This window comes from Sardina pilchardus, chromosome 12 (assembly GCF_963854185.1).
Source record: "Sardina pilchardus chromosome 12, fSarPil1.1, whole genome shotgun sequence".
Classification (NCBI taxonomy): Eukaryota; Metazoa; Chordata; class Actinopteri; order Clupeiformes; family Clupeidae; genus Sardina; species Sardina pilchardus.
The window spans coordinates 19278788-19300144 of record NC_085005.1 but is presented as its reverse complement, the minus strand read 5'-3'; the positions used below and the strand labels follow the sequence as shown (position 1 = coordinate 19300144).

General features: G+C 45.4%; 1 protein-coding gene across 2 annotated transcripts; it reads left to right on the top strand.

Annotated features, from left to right (window-relative positions):
* Positions 1–1371: 1371 nt before the first annotated feature.
* ppp2r5ea (protein phosphatase 2, regulatory subunit B', epsilon isoform a) lies at positions 1372–20460 on the top strand. 2 transcript variants are annotated; one of them, XM_062550420.1, is made up of 14 exons: positions 1372–1907; positions 7386–7548; positions 10253–10449; positions 11584–11685; positions 12166–12258; positions 13450–13580; positions 13940–13999; positions 14873–14981; positions 15333–15386; positions 15626–15676; positions 16126–16245; positions 16799–16926; positions 17131–17232; positions 18026–20460. In XM_062550420.1, exons 2-14 carry the CDS (start codon positions 7392–7394, stop codon positions 18165–18167), a joined length of 1446 nt encoding a protein of 481 aa, XP_062406404.1. In that variant the 5' UTR covers positions 1372–1907; positions 7386–7391; the 3' UTR covers positions 18168–20460. The 2 variants fall into 2 exon arrangements, with proteins under 2 accessions (XP_062406404.1, XP_062406405.1); XM_062550421.1 differs by having other exon boundaries at positions 14873–14982; positions 15337–15386.
* The last annotated feature ends 897 nt before the right edge of the window (positions 20461–21357 follow it).

The following is a 21357-nucleotide window of genomic DNA, read 5'->3' as shown; positions in this document are numbered from 1 at the left end:
GATTCCCTTATGTAGACCCAAGTATGTATTTCCTCATTTTTTATGTGTATCAGAAGCAGTTAAAGAGCTACCCACACACACACACACACACACACACACACACACACACACACACACACACTGAGTCACCAGCAGTCCATGAAGGAGCCATGTGTTTGCACTTTGAGCATGTCTAATAGGGGCAGTTTATCTGTGTGTACTCAAAAGAGCACGCACACACTCTCCACTCACACACACAGTGATGGTCAGATAAAGAGCTATCTGCAATGTGGCATGCTGGCATGGGCCTGTTCAATCTTGCTCTATTACTCTATTCCACACACACACACACACACACACACACAGGCTGGAATATTGCAAAAATATATTTGTATATATATAATAATGATAATAATAAGCTCACAATAAAGGTTTAGTAGAATTGAGCCTGTTTAAATGCCTTATGTTTTTACAAAAACAATTTAATTATTTAATACAATATTATAATAAAAATAATAGGCCTAATATTCAAATATTTCAGCCCTCCATTAACCTCCATTTAAGGGGCACGCTCATTTAAAAGCAAGGACCAGGGTTGGTTTAACGTGTAGGTTAGTACCATCACATGCATGCGCTGTTGTCATACATTAATGGCTCAACTCTGCCTAGTGGCAACACCAAAAATCTGCGCTCGAACTGACAGTAGGCTACAACCTACGGTGCTTCGCTGCCACCTACTGTTGAGACATGACAACGTCCTCTTTGCAGAAGAAAAACGGGGCATGGAAATCACATGGACTGTACAGCATACCGGTAGGCATTTATGTTGCGTTGCGTAATATGCCGTTGCCTATATTTAAGGGAGCAGACTAGTTTAGTAGTAATTGTAGTTGTACCATATACGACATTTGAAAGGCTGTTGCATTCACCACAGAATATCCAGAATTTATATTCACGTCTCATTTGTACAATAGCCTACTTGTATAAACTATAGCATATTTTATGGAGCCTACCGCCAGTATCACATAATTTCTTACGTAATAGGCTAAATGTCTCTTTCGCCAGCAGTGATGCCGAGGAAAACCGCTACTTTGGAATTCTACATTGTCCATTATCCCAGACTGCATTGCTACTACATGTTCTTTGGTTTCCCATTACACTGGCCTTAATAAAAGAGGACAACATTTTCGCAAGTAAAATATTTTCAGCGCCTGTCTCTGGTCGATATCATCGTCTCTACCGACAAATGCAACCTATCTTGATTTTTCATGTTGGGAGTCAGGTGATTGAAGGGTACTTCAACCAACCACTCACTTTCACATTATGTTCACCAACCAATCAGGTAGTGGTCACTCCATAACAGTCCTAGCAGTTTAGAGCGATCCTCTGTTATGAGCAAGTAACCAGCTACCATGTATCTGAGGTTGAAATATTCACAATAGAGTGATGAAACCTCATTTTTGGCGGAAATTAAAAGGGATACAATACATTTAAGCAGATTTGACGAGTGCCTCACAATTAGATGGATTCTGTGCAACTGGGATGTATCTATAAATCTTTGTCGGGATAACACGGACCCCACCGAATACTGTTATTCATGCAGTCTCAGACTAGGAGGATTATTTCGTCTGGTTAGCCAACTAGCTAGTCAGCTAGCTCGCTAATGTTGGCTTGCCAGAGGTTGGTTCACTGGCTGGCCGGTAAGCGTGAACTGTGTCATCCCAAAAGGACAAGATAACTATTTTAGAATTATCTTTGTCCCGTGAAGAAGCAAGCTGCAGAGACCCCCTAATTAGGCGTTAGCTAGCTGTTCAGCTAGCTAGCTAGCTAGCTAACATCCTCACACGGGACTGCTCCATAGAAGTAGTAGCTAGCTGACGACGAGCTAACTACCACCCCCACACGGCATCGACAACAAAAAAATCAAGGTAAACAATGCCATCTCTTTATGCGCCATTGGGTTTGAATGAATGTACGAGTTTCTGACTTCTAGTAACCATGTTTATAAAACATGCAGAATATACATATTTAACAGTAAATGGCTGGCTGGCGTTTACCAGTGCTAACTTGGCTAGCTTAGCTGTCGCTACCTAAAGTGAACGTTAGTTGCTAACGTTGACTTTAGCGACCCTTGCTGTTAGTTAGATAGCTAACGTCGGCTGTTCTGCGAGGATTTTGTGATATTCGAGTCACTAAGTAGCTAGCTAACTGTTACATAGCTCAAGTTAGAAACGTTAGGGTATCTGGCTACTTTTGCCATCACAACCACCTGAACGGATTTGACATTTTTATGTTCCATTACGAATTGTTCTAGTTACCTAACGTTAAGTGTTTTTGATCAGGGAAATGAAGTAATCTGTTAATGCATTGATTTGAGGAATATACCAACGTTACCTGTGCCCTAATGATGATCCGTGAAAATAGCAATGACTGCTATTACAACGAAGGTGGAATTGGTAATATAATGTAATGTAATGTAAAGTCAGTGTCCTAACGTGCAGTGATTGTCAACTTGATAGGTTATCAGAGAGTTACGTGGTCGTATCAGTCAGCTGATTTTCATAGTTCGTAGCTGAGCAAATTATTTGATTCCAGTGCACAGTGTGCAATGTTATAGTTTGTGACAATGGTAATCAGTCTAGCTAGGTAGATGTTATATTCTGGTTAGAAGTGTGTTTAAATTAAGTAAAGGTTAAGGTAAAATGTGTTCCTGTTGTTTGGTCACATGGTGTAGGTAGATTGAAGAAGTCCCTGTTGTAAAGTTCAGGTCAGGTATGTTGGAGTTTACTTTTGCACATGTGATCAGCTTTTGAAGGATGCACTCAAACCATTCTTATCCCCTTTGTTTTTGTGCTGTAGTAGCTGTCTTATTCGCCTACCATTTCATAGGCCTGTGTCTTGTTTCTGTTATCTGTAATGTATCGTTTGTGTTGGTAAAATGCCCACCTGCCTCACGCACACACACACACACCACACACACACAACACACACAACACACACCACACACACACACACACACACACACACACACACACACACACACACACACACACACACACACACCTGTTTTTGCCACACAGCTGCAGCCGTGCATTTGGTAGGCTGACAATCGAGAGCATTCAGGCACCTCTCGTTGATCCCTCTCCTGTTGTCTGCTTTTGGCAAAGCATACCTTGTCCCTTGGGTATCAGTGATTCTCGAACATGGTTCATGTTTGAAAGACTGCAGGCTAATTGACAAGCCACAAGTGAGAAATGAAAGCCTGTTACATCTGATATTGGATATGACCAGCTCCAAGTTCATTGGTTAACTGCCTCTGAACTGCCCCCCTGGTATGCACACAGGGGCCAAGACTAGGCCAATGAGTTGCTGCTACATGTTATTTTGTAATCTTCGGAAAACCTTTTTTTTTTTGTAATTTGATTCAAATCAGCTGATCTTCAGTCTTCATTTCTTGCAAGATGTTGCATTGTGGTCCTCCACTCTGTTGTGTGATTAGACCAATAGAACTGACCGATGTGGAAACTTGCATAATGATGGTAGATTTAATTAAAAACAGAATCGTATCCCGTATCCCTTGGCTGCCTGTCGGCACTTCTTATTTTACTGCTCACCCGCAGGTAGCTTTGGTGTGCCACTGACTCATACCATTTATATTGGTACAGTGTCCATCTTGAGAACGTGTGGCCTCTGTAGTAACTTGATGACTCGTTGGCAGAGTTAGCTCTCATCTTTACTGTAGCCTAGGGCCTATATCTAATTGAGATATGCACAGAGAGTTTTGGAAACAGCTGCAGGTTTCAGCTTAGCCGCTGCTTTCACGTGGTGGTCAGGTGCAGGCAGCCATTAGAGTGTTTAGCTGTCAAAGTCCCTCCTGTTTATGACTTTATGACGGAGCTGCTCAGCCAGTACCCACTAATTCACTTTCTCTATCTGTGTTGCATGTTAATTAATGATCAGGTGATGGCCACACAAACATTCCACCATGGGAGCTTTGCTCACCACAAACTCATGGTTTAAGAAATTGCTTTGTGTTATTGCTGTTGCTTTATGTTAGTGTGTCCTCATCCAGCACCGTGTGTCTTGGTTGCAAGCTTTTGCGGTACGACACACACTAGCGTTTTTCAGACATGTCTGGTTTTGGTCATTTTAAAAAAAAACTATCAGGCCGACACCGCAGCTCTTGTTAAAACGCTGTGCTCGGAGCCCCCCCGTGTTAACCGTCTCACTTTTAAAGCGACAGTTTGTGTCCAGGATAGACCGCTCCAGGAACCGCCGCCACTCCTCACACTTCCCCTCTGCTGCCTGTGCCTTCTTATCAGATTGCTGCTTATTGTCTTTAACTTCCTTAAGCCAAGGAACAGCATCGGGGGTCTCTAGCCGCAGTGGCAGACGCACTCTCTCACACACACACACACACACACACACACACACACACACACACACACACACACACACACACACACACACACACACACACACGTGCGCATGGATTGGGCCTCACCCTGCAGCTTGCCAGAGGCAATGGTGGCTGCCTCGCTCTAGAGTGGTGCTCTGTGAACCTGACATAAACACCGTTTAGGTGGATAAAGTGCAGATGCCCCGCACAAGATATACAATTTCCAGATTTAAAGAATCTGCTTGGCTTTGCTGCAGACTCCTAATTTACAGTGGTGTGTGTGTGTGTGTGTGTGTGTGTTTTAGACGTCTCTGCTAAGTAAGAATGTGAAGTATGCATGTGTGAGGGGAGTGTGTTTGTGTTCTGCAAGTGCTGTATCTGTGTTCTGTTAAGTCTTTGAAGGATTTATTTTCAGGTGGTTCGGAGTAAAGTCACCGCTCAGTGTGAGTTTATGGTTTTAATTCCTTAAGCACACGCTGTTGTCTGAAGCGACTTTAAAGGAGAGGGACAGGGGATTACAAGCAGAGAAACAATGCATTAAGGAGGCACTAATGAGATTAATGCATTGTGTTATCCAGAATATGATGATAAAAACAACAAAAATACCTCAGTGCCGTAATAATAAAACTAGTCTAGACGTTTGCAAGTAGTCCATTCATAGCTGGGGATTTTCCATTATGTTGATTGACCAGATCTGACCTGCCAGGGACAAATAGTGCAGCGCAACTGTCAACACAAGTTACATGTGGTGCATCTTTCACCAGCTTCAGTTTTTTACACTTTTAGACAGATTGTCTCAAAGTTTGCCTCTGGGTGCTGCACCGACTGTGCTATGCACTGTAATGGATCAGACCTGTGATAATATTTAGCCTAGTAGCTGTAAAGTCCCGTTAGGCCGTTTTTTTTGTATCTGACTAAACAAGCCAAGCTGGTGAGTTGAGACAACAAGGTTGCAGGCCCAATCCAGGAACTCCCTTTTGGCCTGATTTGCTGGCCAGCCAGCCTGCCTCCGTTCTTGGTACTGATCAGCGGCGAGCCCATTGAAGATAAACCCAGGGTCGGCCCGTGGGCGTATTCTAGGCACTCCCTGGTTATGTCATTCTTTTTTTTTTCTCCTCTTCTGTTTCATCAGTCCGGGGGGGGGGAGAGAGAGAGAGAGAGAGAATCTGATTTCCCACTTGCTCCTGTCCCTCTTGATACACGTCCCGACTGCTAAACATCTCCAGTGCCGTGTCGTGCTCTGAACCTATCCAGGGCAGATGTTGATCTGTGACTCTGCTTAGCTGATGGAGGAGCCAGTCAAAGAAGGAGGAGGAGGAGCAGGAGCAGGGCAGTAAAGCCCGTTGATGATGACTTCCTGTCAGTCTCTCTCGGGTCGCGGGTGCGCTTAATCCCTCGTGCGGCTGCCGGGGACACCGAGCAGGAGCTTACGTAAGAAGGATAGCCGCCGCAAGGTCCAGCCCTGCCCAGCTTCCCTCCGCTCAGCCCTGCCTTGCCTTCCCCTGCCCTACCCTACCCTACTCTGGGCCTTAGCTTGCATGCAGCACCCACCCACACATACACACACACACACACACACACACACACACACACACACCCTCTGTCCTCAAAGGACCCAACCCCCCATCCAGTAGCACTTGACCCCGCAAATACAGAGGACATTCTAGACGAGGATCCCCCCCGGCACAGGCTGATGAGAGGCCCGGGCTCTTTCTGAGTGTTAATGTGTCACGAAGGGTTGGCTTTGGCTTGCTGAAGGAACAGAGATGTTTTTTCATGCCTCCCTCTCGGTCTCTCTATCTCTATCTCTCTCTCTCTCTCTCTCTCTCTCTCTCTCTCTCTCTCTCTCTCTCTCTCTCTTCCTTTCTCTCCTTCAAACAGTGTTTTTTTTTGGACTGCTCCAACAACAACACTTGTTATTATTATTATCATTATTATTATTATGCTTTTTCCTCTCATTTCAAAATGCGGTCTGCAGAGCTTGCAGGCTTTAATGACATTTATTCATAATTCCCTGGTCACTAATGCAATTGAAGAGTGAGTTGCTCGCAGGTAGGATTTGTGCTTGCTTGTTCCTTTCTCTCTCCGCTGTAGGCCGACTGTTGCCTGTAAGTGACTGGTAGTCTGACGGCCATGCAGTGCTGCTGGCTGGTTTCACTCGTGTGTGTGTGTGTGTGTGTGTGTGTGTGTGTGTGTGTGTGCTCTCTTGGTGGGTGTAGAGTGATGGTGTGTTACACTGATGGATGCCCTTCACGCAGAAAAGCGCAGGCAGGCAGCACTCACTCAGCAGGCTGCCCTTCCCATTTTTACACTCACTTGCCGTCGTCTCAAGTGTCCCCAGCTGATTCTCAAGTAACGCTGCACACACTTTGAGGTTCGGGACATCGCTACCAAGCACGTGCGAGAGTGCGTGTAGACATGCGCACGCCTCCACACACACACACACACACACACACCCACACACACACACAATCACACACACTCTTCATGTTAAATTGCATGGAAGTGTGAATGGCTTGGATGGTTGTTATGCTGACCCTTGTTTGGCAGTACAGCATTTTACTGGCTGGTGTGGGCTGTAATAAGTTTACGCATTAAGTAGTTGGTAGTAAGTTAGTCGTTAGTGTTCTACCTTTTCAGACTGATCGTTTCTGTTGCTCTGGTCTGGGTCAAATGACTGTAGTCTATACTCTCAAACCTCTGTAAATACGGGAGATGTGTTCATCTGTCATCTGTCCTTCTGATGACCGCATAGTATACCATCAAGTTGGTAGACTAGTACACACCTAGAAACTGTTGCATATCTAATACCCTTTTGTTATTTTAAGGCTGGTATTTTATAACGTCTATATTTTATATTATTGCAAGTGTTTTTCGATGTAAATTCTATCCAATAATTCTTCCAGGAGACTGACCCTATGTTCTTGTTTTTGGTCTCTCTTTCTTTTCCTTGTTTCTCTCTCCCTCTCTCTCTCTCTCCCTTCCTTCCCTCCCTCTCTCTCTCCAGAGGACCATGTCGTCCACGCCAGCTGGACCACCGTCGGTGGACAAGGTGGACGGCTTCACCCGCAAGTCTGTGCGGAGAGCCCGGCAGAGGAGGGCTCAGAGCTCCTCCCAGTTCCGCGCTCAGGACAAGCCCATTGAGCTGACCCCCTTACCACTGCTCAAAGGTACTGGGCACTTTCTGGAAACATCCGTCACCACCAAATGTTTCCATTAGAGAACGAGATCATAAATTTGAAAGAAAACTCAAAACACTTATCACCATTTTCAGGCTTTTTATTGAATTAACAACTATTCGATTAATCGACTGAAAATAATTGTCAGTTGCAGACTTCATTGACAAATCATAGCTGTCATAGCTGGAATTGGTCCTTATCTTGTTGCCACATTATTCCCTTATGGGATTTCTTTTGATTGTTTTACTGACGTGCCTCACACTTTTATAGTAGTAATTGACATATTACAGTGATATTAATTGTAGAATTTTGTAAAGCATAGTAATAGTATTGTGCCCTACTAGGGAAGAAAGTGAACTGCTGCAGGTGGGTCAGGTTTTTTATGTGCTTCCTAAATGCCCTTATATTTCCTGACCCATGCAGGCAGTAGATCTGCTTCATCCAAAACCAAGTCTATTGATCCATCATCAATACAGTCAAACACAGCAACTTTTTAAAGTCTATCCTGAGTGTGTATGCCTCTCCATTACGCATTGCAGAATTCATAGGTGATAACCAGGACTGACCAGGGTTTTTAAGTGTACACTTTTGGATCGTGCTGATATCTCAACAGTGGCAGACAACTTCCTTTTAATCATTCGATGTATCAGATGGATACCAAGGGATAACTTTGGGGCAGGTCAAGATGAAGAAAGAAACCTGTGGAGTTTATACCTGCTGTTCGGGTCATTATCCTGAAAGCTGCTTCGCGATCGGAAGACTTTTTTTTTTTCTTCCAATCTGGCCTCTCCCAGGGCAGAACGCTCCTCATAAATGTGTCATAAAGCCTGGGCCAGGCTGTTTAATGATAAGACGTTTTTTTATTACTTACTTGAGTTGGCCACCGTTTCCTTTTAATATCAAACCAAGCCTCGGAATGAGGAGCCATGTGAAGCAAGTAGTTAAAAGACGCTGGCGTACTCTTCAGGTCTGCGCCGTTACTGCATGTGTGCGTCACAGCCCTGGACAGCAGGGCGCAGGGTAACTGGTGCAGTTCACGTTAATGATGGCCGTCGTGATTATCATTCTCAAGGTTTTTGACCTGCTTTAATCAGCGTCACCCTCTAGTGCAGAATGTGCCCCCTAAGCAGGTCAGTAATGAGTCTCCTGAACAGGCTGATAACGCTTGATTACTGCCAGAGCCAGTCGGGTCCGTGTAGTGTCCGTTTGGGCAGGAACGAGTGGTACTCCGTCACTCGCATGCGTGCAGTCAAACATAGACACACACAGACACACACAAACACACACAGACACACAGAGTTATACTCACTCGCTTGCATGCAGACAGACACACACACACACATGCGCGCACTGAGTTATGCTCACCTACTCGCTTGCATGCAGTCACACACACACACACACACACACACACATTTACAAAAAGACATTGACTCGCACGCACGCACGCACGCAGGCACACAGGCATTCATGCACGTATAGAGAATGCAGCCAGACCAGAGCACGCATGAAAAGAGTGCTTGTATTGTCTGATCAGGTCATGCGACCTTTCCTCATTCTTTCTCTCTGTTTTGCTTTCTCCTTCCCTCCCTCTCTCTCTTTTAGACAACAGGCAGGCACATCCAGCGCACACACAACAAAACACACTCAAGCATGCAGACTCTAGATGCAGACACGCATGCTTTTAGACATGCGTATACATACATACATTCTTGCGCAAACACATACACACACACACACACACACACATACGCATGCACGCATATACTCACACTAAGGCATTGTGCTCATTCATTCATGCACAAGTATGAGCCAAACTCACCGACTCCCACACAGGCTCACGCATGCCCTTGCAATCTACATCTCTGCTTCGCTCTTCTCTGACATACACGCCTCCTCAAAAAACCTTTCGGTAGCCTCACAATCTGCGCTCTCGGACAAATCCCTCAGCTTTCTTCCCCCCGTAATTATGCCTCGTGTGTGTGTTGCTCTGTGTGTGTCTGAGAGAGAGAGAGTGTGTGTGTGTGTGTGTGCCAACCCAGAACACAAGTGGTTCTTCTATTTTAGGCCAAAGGTCAGGTGCTTTCACTACTCACCCAAGTGTAAGGTATTTGAGCCCCCCCCCCTCCTCCTCCTCCTCAAATCCCCCCTGCGGCAAAGGTGAGGGAGCAAACCAGTCATGCAGAGGCCACAAGCAGACCTCTTCTGAGATGCATGGTAGTGGATGGGCGCTCATAACTGGGTTTGCCTGTCGTCCTGCCGTCCCTTTGTGGCTCTGCTCCGTGTCAGTTCATAGGAGCAGTATGAGCTAGCCTGTAACAAAGAACAAACAAGGCCATTATGCCTACAAGCCAAAGACATGGACAGTAATAACAACAAGCAGAAAAATAAAAAGACAAAAAGGGGTAATGATGAAGGGGTTGTAAAGCAATACATGATAGGGCAATTGCTCAGTCGCTAGTTTGGAGTTAAACTCGGTTTTAAACCCCAACTCCAACTCCAGTTTAAAACCGCCTTCAACTCCAAACTAGCGACAGGGCAATTGCCCAGATAGGTTTGGGAAAACAAAACAAACACGGATCAATTTCTGTGATCAGAGTCAAGTGTCATCAACAATAACAACCCCTTCCTCTCTCTCCCTTCCTCTCTCTCTCTCCCTTCCTCCCTCTCTCCCTTCCTCTCTCTCTTTCCTCTGTAGATGTGTCCGCTCAGGAGCAGCCGGAGCTGTTTGTCAAGAAGCTGCAGCAGTGCTGCGCCCTCTTTGACTTCATGGACACGCTGTCCGACCTCAAGATGAAGGAGTACAAGCGCTCCACGCTCAACGAGCTCGTGGACTACGTCACCGTCAGCCGCGGCTACCTGACCGAGCAGACCTACCCTGAAGTGGTCAAGATGGTGAGAGAGAGAGAGAGAGAGAGAGAAAACACTTAATAATCAAAATAGTTTATTACAGCAATTTTAAAAAAAGAGAGAACATAACTGTACAGATCAGTGACATAAACTCCACATGAATGAATGAATGAATGAATGAATGAATGAATGAATGAATGAATAATGAGCTATCACAATGCTACATTATCACAATAGAATAGAATAGAAACTTCATTCAATCATTGAAAGTCAGAGTTTTAGGTTTAGCGTGATGACATTAAGTGCAGCACAAAGAATGTGTATATACATATACTGTACATACTTTAGATATATCTGCTAGGACACACAACAGAACACTACCAGCCGTCATGATGGATCATCATTCCATTCTCAGGTCTTTGTCAGGAGATATTTAACTCGATGAAGAATTAAGCAATAAGCCCAGAGAGGCCGTTGTTTGCACTGATTTATAGAACAGCTGAGGGGGCGTCTCAGTATGTCTGAGAGAGCATGACCCCATATCTGATTGTGTTTTCATGAATTCATATGGACGGCATTGTGTTTCATGGCTCATCTCAAATGTCTAGGAATGACTTACACATTCGCACCGTGCACATTTTTTGTAAGATATACCATTACACCGCTAACTGCTGGCATGCTAATCCCTTGGAAATGCTGCAGGACCACCCATGGCTCTGAGCTGTGGGGTCTGAGAGCTGTTTGAGGAAGCTTGTTGTCTGAATAAACCCCACACTTAAACTTAAAGCTGTCTTAAAAACAGTCTCAAAAAGCACCATAAATGGTAGACTAAACGTCTCGCTTACAGACAATGGCCGGGTTTCCCAAAATCGTTAAGAAGCTCTTAAGTCCTAAGAACTTATTAGGAGCGTTCTTAGAACATTCTTACAACGCTCCTAAGAAGTTCTTAGCACTTAAGAGCTTCTTAACGATTTTGGGAAACCCGGCCAAAGCCTTTAGAAACACACCAGATTGGAGACCACGAGCTGTTTGTGAACCAGAAACTAGAATTGTTTTAGAAGTGTTTATGTTCTGTCTAGTGGCAGACCCCTTGCTGCTTGCTTTTGTTACTAATGGCATCTCTCTTTCTCTGTTCTCCCTTTATCTTTATCTTTCTCTCCCCCCCCCCCCCCCCCACAGGTGTGCTATAACATCTTCCGGACTCTTCCGCCCAGTGACAGCAATGAGTTTGACCCTGAGGAGGACGAGCCCACACTGGAGGCCTCCTGGCCTCACTTACAGGTACACACACACGCACACGCACACACACACACGCACACACACACACACAAAACATACAATTACAGAATTACAATTACTTCTCTGTCTCTCTCACACACACACACACACACACACACACACACACACACACGTGTACGTGCATGCCAACACTCATAATCATAATCATAGCTGTAAACCTTCAGCCATTCAGTGATATGTGTGTTTCCCAATCAGTCCCACTGACCCTTGGCTGAACCAGGTCTGGATACGAGCTGCCCTCAGCCTGACCGCTAGGGGTGGGACTTTGCTGATCAGCTGATGACTTATTTACCGGCTCCTCTTATCTCCTTTTTGCATCTTTTTCTTTGTATCTATTTTTCTATCTCTTCCTCCTCCTTCACTGGCTCTCTTCTCCGCTCCTCTCTGTCACTCCCTCTCTCTCTCTCAATCTCTCTCTCTCAATCTCTCTCTCTCTCTCTCTCTCTCTCTCTCTCTCTGCAGCTGGTCTACGAGTTCTTCATCCGCTTCCTGGAGAGCCAGGAGTTTCAGCCCAGTGTGGCCAAGAAGCACATAGACCAGAAATTTGTCTTGCAGGTGAGACAGAGAGCCTGGCAGCCTGGGCTGGGTGCCAAGGGGACCCTACCCCCCTCACCCCTACCATACACACACACACACACACACACACACACAATAATGAGACCTCTCCATGGTCAGATTTGACAAGGTGTTAACTTCTTAAGCGCAGTCAGTGAGATTGATTGTGGCTAATGGAACAAGTTGGAAAAGCGTCACGTCAACATTCTGTGAGAAGTAATTGCAAACGAGACGGACACCTTTTCTTGTGAGTTGGTTTGAGTGCCCCCTAGTGGTCATATGCACTGTAGATTCTGCCTCCTCCTCTAGCTCTATAGGACATTAACATTTACTCATTTGCACAAATGATTGCATCCAAAGCACCTTACAATTGTGGAACAGGATTTTCAACCTGTTGTTCCTAGTAGACCTTCAAAGTCAGTGTGATCATAGATCACAGGCTCCTAACAGATTAGTTCAATAGGTGTGTTCAAATAGGTAAGGGTACTGTTGATAGGATCATTACGGCACGCAGGGCAATCCGATATGCAGGCAGGAGAATAGACATGAGGCATGTGTACATGTCAAGGAGTTGGAACAGGCGTAAGAATGAGAGCCGATCGTGACGTCTGGTTGTGTAAGAGATGTCTAGAGGGCCTAATGGGATTAGACCTGCTGTGATCCCTCCGCCAGTCAATTAACCGCTACTGAGCGCTGAGCCCCAAAGAAGGCCAGCCGTTTGAATCATGCAGCGGCCAGAAAGTAAAATCTGAACTACATCAGTGTTTGGATAGGTTGATGGCGCACAAATGAGACCCAAAATGAGTCAGGGTATGTTAGTACAGTTATCGCAGTCACCAATCACAGTCTGAACCAATTGCAATTATCTAATCACAAAAGCTACAAATAGTCGTGCAAAGTTAATCTGGTCACATTTATATTCCATAAAAGAGCACAGAACCACAGTCTTGTCAGGAGGGCTACAGTATGCCTCCAGCAGTGGCACAGCTCACACATTTGGAATGTTGAATTGAATCAATTCATTGACATTCAAGCATCATATCGCAAATTGCAATTGCTGTCCGAGACACGATTCGATATTTTACCCAAATCGTGCAGTCCTAGTCACCTCCCAGAATACATCAGTAAGACGTGGATTCTGTTACATCTTCCAGTCTTTCACCCACTGACTCTGCCTTTCTCTGGCTTTAGCTGCTGGAGCTGTTTGACAGTGAGGACCCTCGGGAGAGGGACTGTCTGAAGACTGTGCTGCACAGAATCTACGGCAAGTTCCTGGGCCTGCGCGCCTTCATCCGCAAACAGATTAACAACATTTTCTTATGGTGAGTGTGAGCCTTAGCCTGCTCTCTCTCTCTCTTGCTCTCTCTCTCTCTCTCTCCCTCCCCCTCTCTTCTCTTCTCTTTTCTCTCTGTCTCTCTCTCTCTCTCTCTCGCACCAGTCACTTGTTTTGAAGTGAACAGCATGCACTCGCCTGGTCTGTCACTGATTAGTTATGTTCTCTCTCTCTCTCTCTCTCTCTCTCTACCCCCATTTCTTTCCTTTTCTCTCTCTCTCTCTCTCTCTTCTTATGTTTCTATTACTTCCTACCTTGTTTGTCTTCTCTGCTTTTTTATGGCCTCTCTATGTGTCTTGTGTCTTGTGTCCCTCCTCACATGTCTCCCCTGTCTTGTTTTATGGGCAGTTTTGTCTACGAGACGGAGCACTTCAACGGTGTGGCTGAGCTGCTGGAGATCCTGGGCAGGTGAGCGGGTCACATCCTCCTCCTCCGCCCTCTCGACTCTCACTCCCCTTGCTCGCGTGTCTCCTCTGCGTCCGTCTCCTCCTGCCTTCCTGTTGTTTGCGTTTAAGCAGGCCTTCCGATAGGCTCTCGGCCTCCCAACCCCCCACCCCCCTACGCTAAAGCGCAGCAGGTCCCCAGACGTCTAAACAGAGCCATTAGTCAGGCGAGGGAGAAACAGCCCGACACTGATCTTGAGCAGGCCTCGCTCGCTCCTCTCCGACACGAGCCTCAGGCTCCTGATGCTGTGTCAGACTGCCGAGAGGGAGTCTGCACTGGTCCCAGGACAGTCTTAGACCTCTGGCAGGTTTAAAGAGCCCGGTCTCTGACAGCTAGAGGGCCCCAGAGGACATGTAGCACATAGCCTGATAGTGCTGCCAGCAGGTTTTAGATTTGGTTTTGGTTTTGGTTTGTTTTGTTTTTTTTAGGTAGACAATTTTCAGTTTATTTTGTGTATGTAGTGTTTTTGTGCAGTTTCTTTATGCATTCAGTTCATCACTGCAGTTCAGTTCCGTGTTTTGTTTTGTATGGTTTCCATTTGTGTTTAGTTAGTTTGTTTGTGTGTAGTAGGTAGGTATGTATGTATTGTCGGCCGTCTAACAGGTCGGGTATTTAAAAGATTGTCTCGAGTGACACTGTCAACGGTTGAGCTGCGCTGTATTAGGGGAGTGTATGAAGTCCTCCTGCGAACACGGCAGACAACAATCCACTGGCCTGTAATCTTCTTACGATCAGAGAATCGGCTAAAATGAGTAGAAGTGGACGTCGTCGAAAAAAAATGCTTCGCTCACAAACGCCCCTGTGCCTGCCCCTCTGTCCACTCCTCTCCCTTCTCAGTATCATCAATGGCTTCGCTCTTCCACTGAAGGCCGAACACAAGCAGTTCCTGGTCAAAGTCCTGCTGCCGCTGCACACGGTCAAGAGCCTGTCACTCTTCCACGCACAGGTATGTACGCTACTCGGATTGATTGGGATCGACTGGTTTACACTCTATGTGTTCCATGCCCACAGCAATATGGAATGGAACAGCATTACCCATAACTGATATTGACTGGTGGGTTGGGTCAGTATTCAGGGATTGAATTTGCCTAAAGGTTTAATAATAAAGTTATGGGAGGGGGTGGTCTGTGAAATCGGTGTTTAGGGGAATGGGCCTATGAGTGCTGTTTGAATATACTTGTCTTATTTTTGTCTTTCTTATCTCTATCAGTAAAAGCAGTTCCTCTTTGTGCAGATGTGCCACTGCTAGTGAGCATTGTTATTTGTTCATTTGCTTCTCTATCTCTCTCTCCTACAGCTGGCCTATTGTATTGTACAATTCTTAGAGAAGGACCCGACGTTAACAGAGCCAGTAAGCGATCTGCTTCATCACACACACACACACACACACACACACACACACACACACACACACACACACACACACACACACACACACACACACACACACACACACACACACACACACATATATACACACATATACACACGCACACACACACACACACACACACATACACACACTGAGCGTTCCCCTCACTGAATTTGTCCACTTCATCAATCTTTGTCATGTCTTTCATTTTTTTACAGGTAATCAGAGGCTTGCTGAAATTCTGGCCCAAAACGTGCAGTCAGAAAGAGGTCGGTAAACTCTGCATTGAGTCTCTGGCTTTGTGCAATGGCTTCATATCATGTTCAGATTGTTGTCTCTGCTGGCTTGTTGCATAATATCTGCTGCCTGATACAAACACAGTGTGCTAGTTTGCATAGTACTTTGACTAATGATGCTCATTTATGATATTGTGTTGTCACTGATGGCCTTTAATGGCTGTCATGTAGCTCATTACTGTGTGTGTGTGTGTGTGTGTGTGTGTGTGTGTGTGTGTGTGTGTGTGTGTGTGTGTGTGTGTGTGTGTGTGTGTGTGTGTGTGTGTGTGTGTGTGTGTGTGTGTGTGTGTGTGTGTGTGTGTGTGTGTGTGTGTGTGTGTGTGTGTGTGTGTGTGTGTGTGTGTGTGTGTGTGTGTGTGTGTGGTCTCCCGTATTTGTATGTGTCCTGATTAATGTGTGTGTGTGGTGTGTTCTTTCTGCAGGTGATGTTTCTGGGCGAGTTGGAGGAGATCCTGGACGTCATCGAGCCCACCCAGTTCGTCAAGATCCAGGAGCCACTCTTTAAGCAGATCTCCAGATGTGTGTCCAGCCCCCACTTCCAGGTCTGGACCTCTGTTTGACCGAAGCCCTTACCCCCTTTAATTCTCTAGCGCCAAGTAGATTTTGGCCCCGAATCAGTCGGATTCGATAAACTAGCCAGGAAATAATTGAAGATATATATAACACTAGAAAAGCACTCAGAGAGCGCAGACCTCCGCCTGTATTCTTCTTCCTTGGTTGTCATACATTTGAACCTAAACTATTCAGATTGCCACCACGTGGCCATACCATGCCATTACACCGCTAAGCGAAAAGCATAAGCGCCTCCTAAATCCAAACGGTGATATGGATCACTCCCAAGATTTAATCGTTTCTTTCTTGGGTCATTTCAGACCTTCCCTGAAAATTTAATCGAAATCCATTCATCACTTTTTGAGTTATCTTGCTAACAAACAGACAGACATATAAACTAACAAACCCCTTGGCGGAGGCTTTTAATAAGCCCTTGACTCACTCAGAAACTGCAGTGTGGCTCACCTCTTGTTTTGAACCAATGCGCTCTATGAGTAAAGAGCCATGCCTCTGACTGCCCGTGTGTGTGTGTGTGTGTGTCAGGTGGCAGAGCGTGCACTCTACTACTGGAACAACGAGTACATCATGAGCCTGATCGAGGAGAACTCCAACGTCATCCTGCCCATCATGTTCGCTAGTCTCTACCGCATCTCCAAAGAGCACTGGAACCCGTGAGTATCATCTCTCCTGCCGTGTGTGTGAGACGGAAAGTTCAGTTTATGAGATCGACGACTGTCTGAGTAGCCTGAGACTGAGATCAGAATCATATTCTTTAACTTTATTGATTAAAAAAAAAAAAAATGAAGCCAGAGTTAAGTGTGTTTGTGCTTATCTTTGGTCTGCATGTAAGCACCTCTCAACTCCTCTTCCTTCAGGGCAATCTCTGCTTTAATCTACAACGTGCTCAAGGCCTTCATGGAGATGAACAGCACTTTGTTTGATGAGCTTGCCGCCACCTACAAAGCAGATCGCCAAAGGTGAGCACTCTACTGCATGAGCTTGGTGTGCTGGGTTTGGAACAGTGTCTGTCTCACAATGACCTGAACCCAGATGACATTCCCTATAAGTGGGTGAACTATCCAATGCTTGATGAATTCTTCTTCAAGGCCCCATCACATTACCTGCCACGGCATGCGCTATGAAACCCATTACTTTCAACGGTGTGAGCGCGCAAGAACTGGTCCGCCACTGTGCTCAGCAAAGCGCAGCACAAGCGGCATTTTGTGGCTTTGCCGCTCATGTGTGCGCCGTGGTCAAAGTTGAAATATGTTGAACTTTGACCGCGGGGCACTGTAAGTCAATGGTCTTTTGCGCGGAGCTCAGCTGTAACCACAACAAAAATCGTCAGAATGTTACCTCAACCAATAGTAACCTAGCGGTGAGCTCTGCGCTTGCCGTGTGAAATGTGTTGGGGCCTTCATAATGATGGGAGAGCCAACATTTATTATTGTGTTTTTATTGATTTTACTTGATTGATTGAGAAACGCTTTTCTGTTCAGAGGCTAATGTGTGCCCATTTGATTGCCATATTATGTTAATTATCATTAGTGTTTGTTTATCTCTCAGTAGACGTGCTGTAGCTAGGAAGTCTCATCAACTCCCTCTTTCCTCTTTCCTTTCTCCTCTTTCAATACTCTTCGGTCCCTCCCTTCTTCCCTTTTGGATCCTCTCTTTCTTTCCCTCCCCCATATCTGTCTATCTTCCTTTCCTCCTTCAATCCCTCTCTTCTGTCTTTATCTCCCCCCCTCTGTCCTTCGCTACTGCTCTCAGGGAGAAGAAGAAGGAGAAGGACCGCGAGGAGCTGTGGCGACAGTTGGAGGAGCTGGAGCTGCGGAGGGCCATCCAGAACAGCGACGCCTCCTCCACCGCCTCCACCGCCGCCGCCGCCCCCGCCCCCGTCATCCCCACCTAACAACCGCAGCGGCCACGGGCGCCCTGCCCCCTCAGCCTTCCTCCACCCTCCTCTCCCTCACTTCCACCCACCCTGCCTCCATTCAATTACATCTCTCCAACCAACGGGGAGATGATGGAGGGATGGAGAGAGGGAGAGAGAGGGAGGGAGGAAGAGGGAGCGAGAAACGTCTCACCTCATACCTTGCTCCTTACTTTACTGTAGAGTTCCACTGCACTCACTTCAACCCCCCCACCCCCCACACGCCCCCTTTTTTGATTTTGTGTCTCAATAGCACTGTAAATATTTTTATCCTCTCTTGTTTTATCCTCCTGATTACAATTACACTGAAAGGAAAATGAAAATTACCAAAAAAAAAAAAAAAAAGAAGGAACCACATTGAAAAAAAAAAAAAAAATCCAACTTAACAAGCTAAAGAATTGTGTATACCTGTGGGAAGAAGAGACTTGAAAGGCACTCCATTTGGGGTATTTTGTTTTTGTTTTTTATTTTGGAGTCTAGTAAAACACGAGAGATGAAATGAATGATTTTACTTGTAAGAAGATAATCAGCCCCTGGATCGATGTCGGGGATATGGCCTCTTACTGTCCTACTCCTCCGGAGGTCCAGTCTTATTTTTTGTTTTGTTCCTCCTTTCTTTTGTCTTTTTGTTTAATTATTTGCAAAGAAAGGGACAGTAGAAACCTCCTCCTCTTTCAAAGCCAGCAGCTACAAAGAGGAATCTGAGGCCTCGCTCACCAATTCTCCAAAATGGCCTCTTGGCAAAGTTTTTTTTTTTTTTGTCTTGTTTGTTTTGTTTTCTGTCTAATTCAACAGTAAACACAGACCTCTGTCCCTCTTGACCTGGGCAACGATAAACAGTTGAACAAATCAAAGAAGTGACGGAAGATGACCGAAGTCGTCGCAATCGGTGGCTTCGTTTCCCTCACTCGACCAATGGCTCCGCTCCCTTCTGCGTCGGCAGACTTTTGTAAAGAACCAGCATTTTTCTTCCGAAGACCTCCAGACCAACAGCACTTCTCACCTCACCTCACCTCACCTCTCCTCAACTCAACTCCTCTTCGAGTCCTCAACCGTATCCACATCCATGGGTTGGTGCTAGTCAGGCACTGGCATCTTTCCGGCCAACTTCAAAATATGGTGACCCCCCACCAATCGCACCCCGGTTTTCCTCCCTCCTCTCCTGAAGGAGTTTTATTTTTCTATATATGTTGGAGAAAAAAAAAAACAAAACAAAACAATAAGCTAGGCAGCGACCTGGTTTGTGTTCTAACATGTTAATCCTTATCCCTCGTGGGAGATCCCTGAGGACCTGACAACCCCATAGATATGTGGATGTGTGTGTGTGTGTGTGTGTGTGTGTAATCCACCCTTTACACATTTGAGAGCTGTCCCGGAAGCCCCCTCCAACCAGACAGGGGGTGCTGTGGTTGACATGGACTCTTAACGAATCTGGGTGGTGCATAGTGTGTGTTATTCGCAATCCATTTCAATAGTGTTTTCTAAGATGGACTTTTTAAAAGCTTCGAGGTCGGGAAGGGGGCCCCTCTCTAGAGGCTACATCTGTGTGATTTGTCTCGAGGGGGCTTGGCTCTTGCCTGACTAGTGAGTTGACCAGTGCCTTGACTGGTCTGTTTGATGTCCCTTCATGAGACCCTTCAGTGACGGATAGAGGAGAAGCCAGCATAGCAGGGGGACCACCAGGACTTGGGTTTGGAAATGGTTGCATCGTACCGCAGAAGTCCATAAAACAGATGTAAAACAATAGTTAAATACGGGGAGCCAATGTTTTGCGAGGAAGAGGAGTGTATGAGAGCACTTAACATTGAATGGTATCCAGAATATTTTGAGCTAGTTTTTTTTTTTTTTTTTTTTTTTTTGTCTTTCCTGAAGGATGTGGTGTTTCAAGGAAAAAAATGAAAACAAACAAGTTTTATTTTATTTTTGTGTTATTTTATTTTAATTTTTTGTAACAGAGTGTATGTGTGTGTGCGTGTGTGTGTGTGCGTGTGTGTGTGTGCGTGTGTGTGTGTGTGTGTGTGTGCGTGCGTGTGTGTATCCTCACTCCAGCTCAGTTTTCAGTCTTACTCCTTTGTTTCTGTATCCCAACCAACCCGACCCCTCTTTTCTCCCACATTTCGCTGTTTTGTGACGGCCCTGGTTTGATATGATTTAAATATGACAAAATAATAATGAAATTAAGATTTTAAAGGGTTGGAAGTGCAAAAGCAAAAGAAAAAAAAATATTTTAAAAAGTCAAGAAATAAGAAATAAAACTTGTTTTGCGATAAAATGGTGTCTGGGAAGTTGTGACATTTGTACCCCATCTTATTAACAGTTAAAGTTTACGGTTCTTAGCCACTTTTGTGTAGCTTGGGTGTTCCCATCCTGCCTTGCACAGTGATTTCATTCACGCTGCTAAGGCAGTCTGGAAACTACTGCCCTAATTTTTTAAATAGGGGACCAATCGCAGAACAAGGGGGAAAGCAAGTCAATGATGAGCTATGCACAGACACTTTTGATATAGAGTGCCCAATGAACCGATTTGGGCATTTTTTTTCCAAATACGAGAAATAGAACGTCTGGTTGCCAGACCACGTCTCATTTGAGAAGTGGTGGGCGCTAGCCAAAGCAACTTTTGTGAGGAATCATAGGAGAAATGAGTCTCTACTGTGACCTTTTAGGGTTGATGCAAGGCCAACATTGCAGACACTCACAGGAGGACCGCAGTGGATGTAGAGCTGGATCATGGAATTCATGAAAGATTGACAGCTTTGGTTCAATCTTACGGGGCCCCTAAAGGGACACGTTTTTTATAAGCAAGAAAAACTAGCTGGTGCAGATCAGTAACCAAAACATGGGGCTTTAAGTTTCTGCTGTGCATACAAAAGTATCTGATGCTCATCGGAAAAAAAAATATATTTATTTAGGGACGCCATATAGTCTCTCCAAAACTGACCTGGTATTACCAGCAAAATACAGCCATTCTCTTATCCTCTCTGCGAAAACAGCATACTCTATAACTAGGATGGCACAACTGACAACCGACAACATTTCTCTGAATATGTAGCCTTAGTCATGTTGGTTTATTCTAGACAATACTGTGGAAATCAGACCTAATTTAACACGTGTTATCTGCGGGCCATGATTATTTCAAAACTGGACTATAGCTGTGCAATAGCAGACCTTT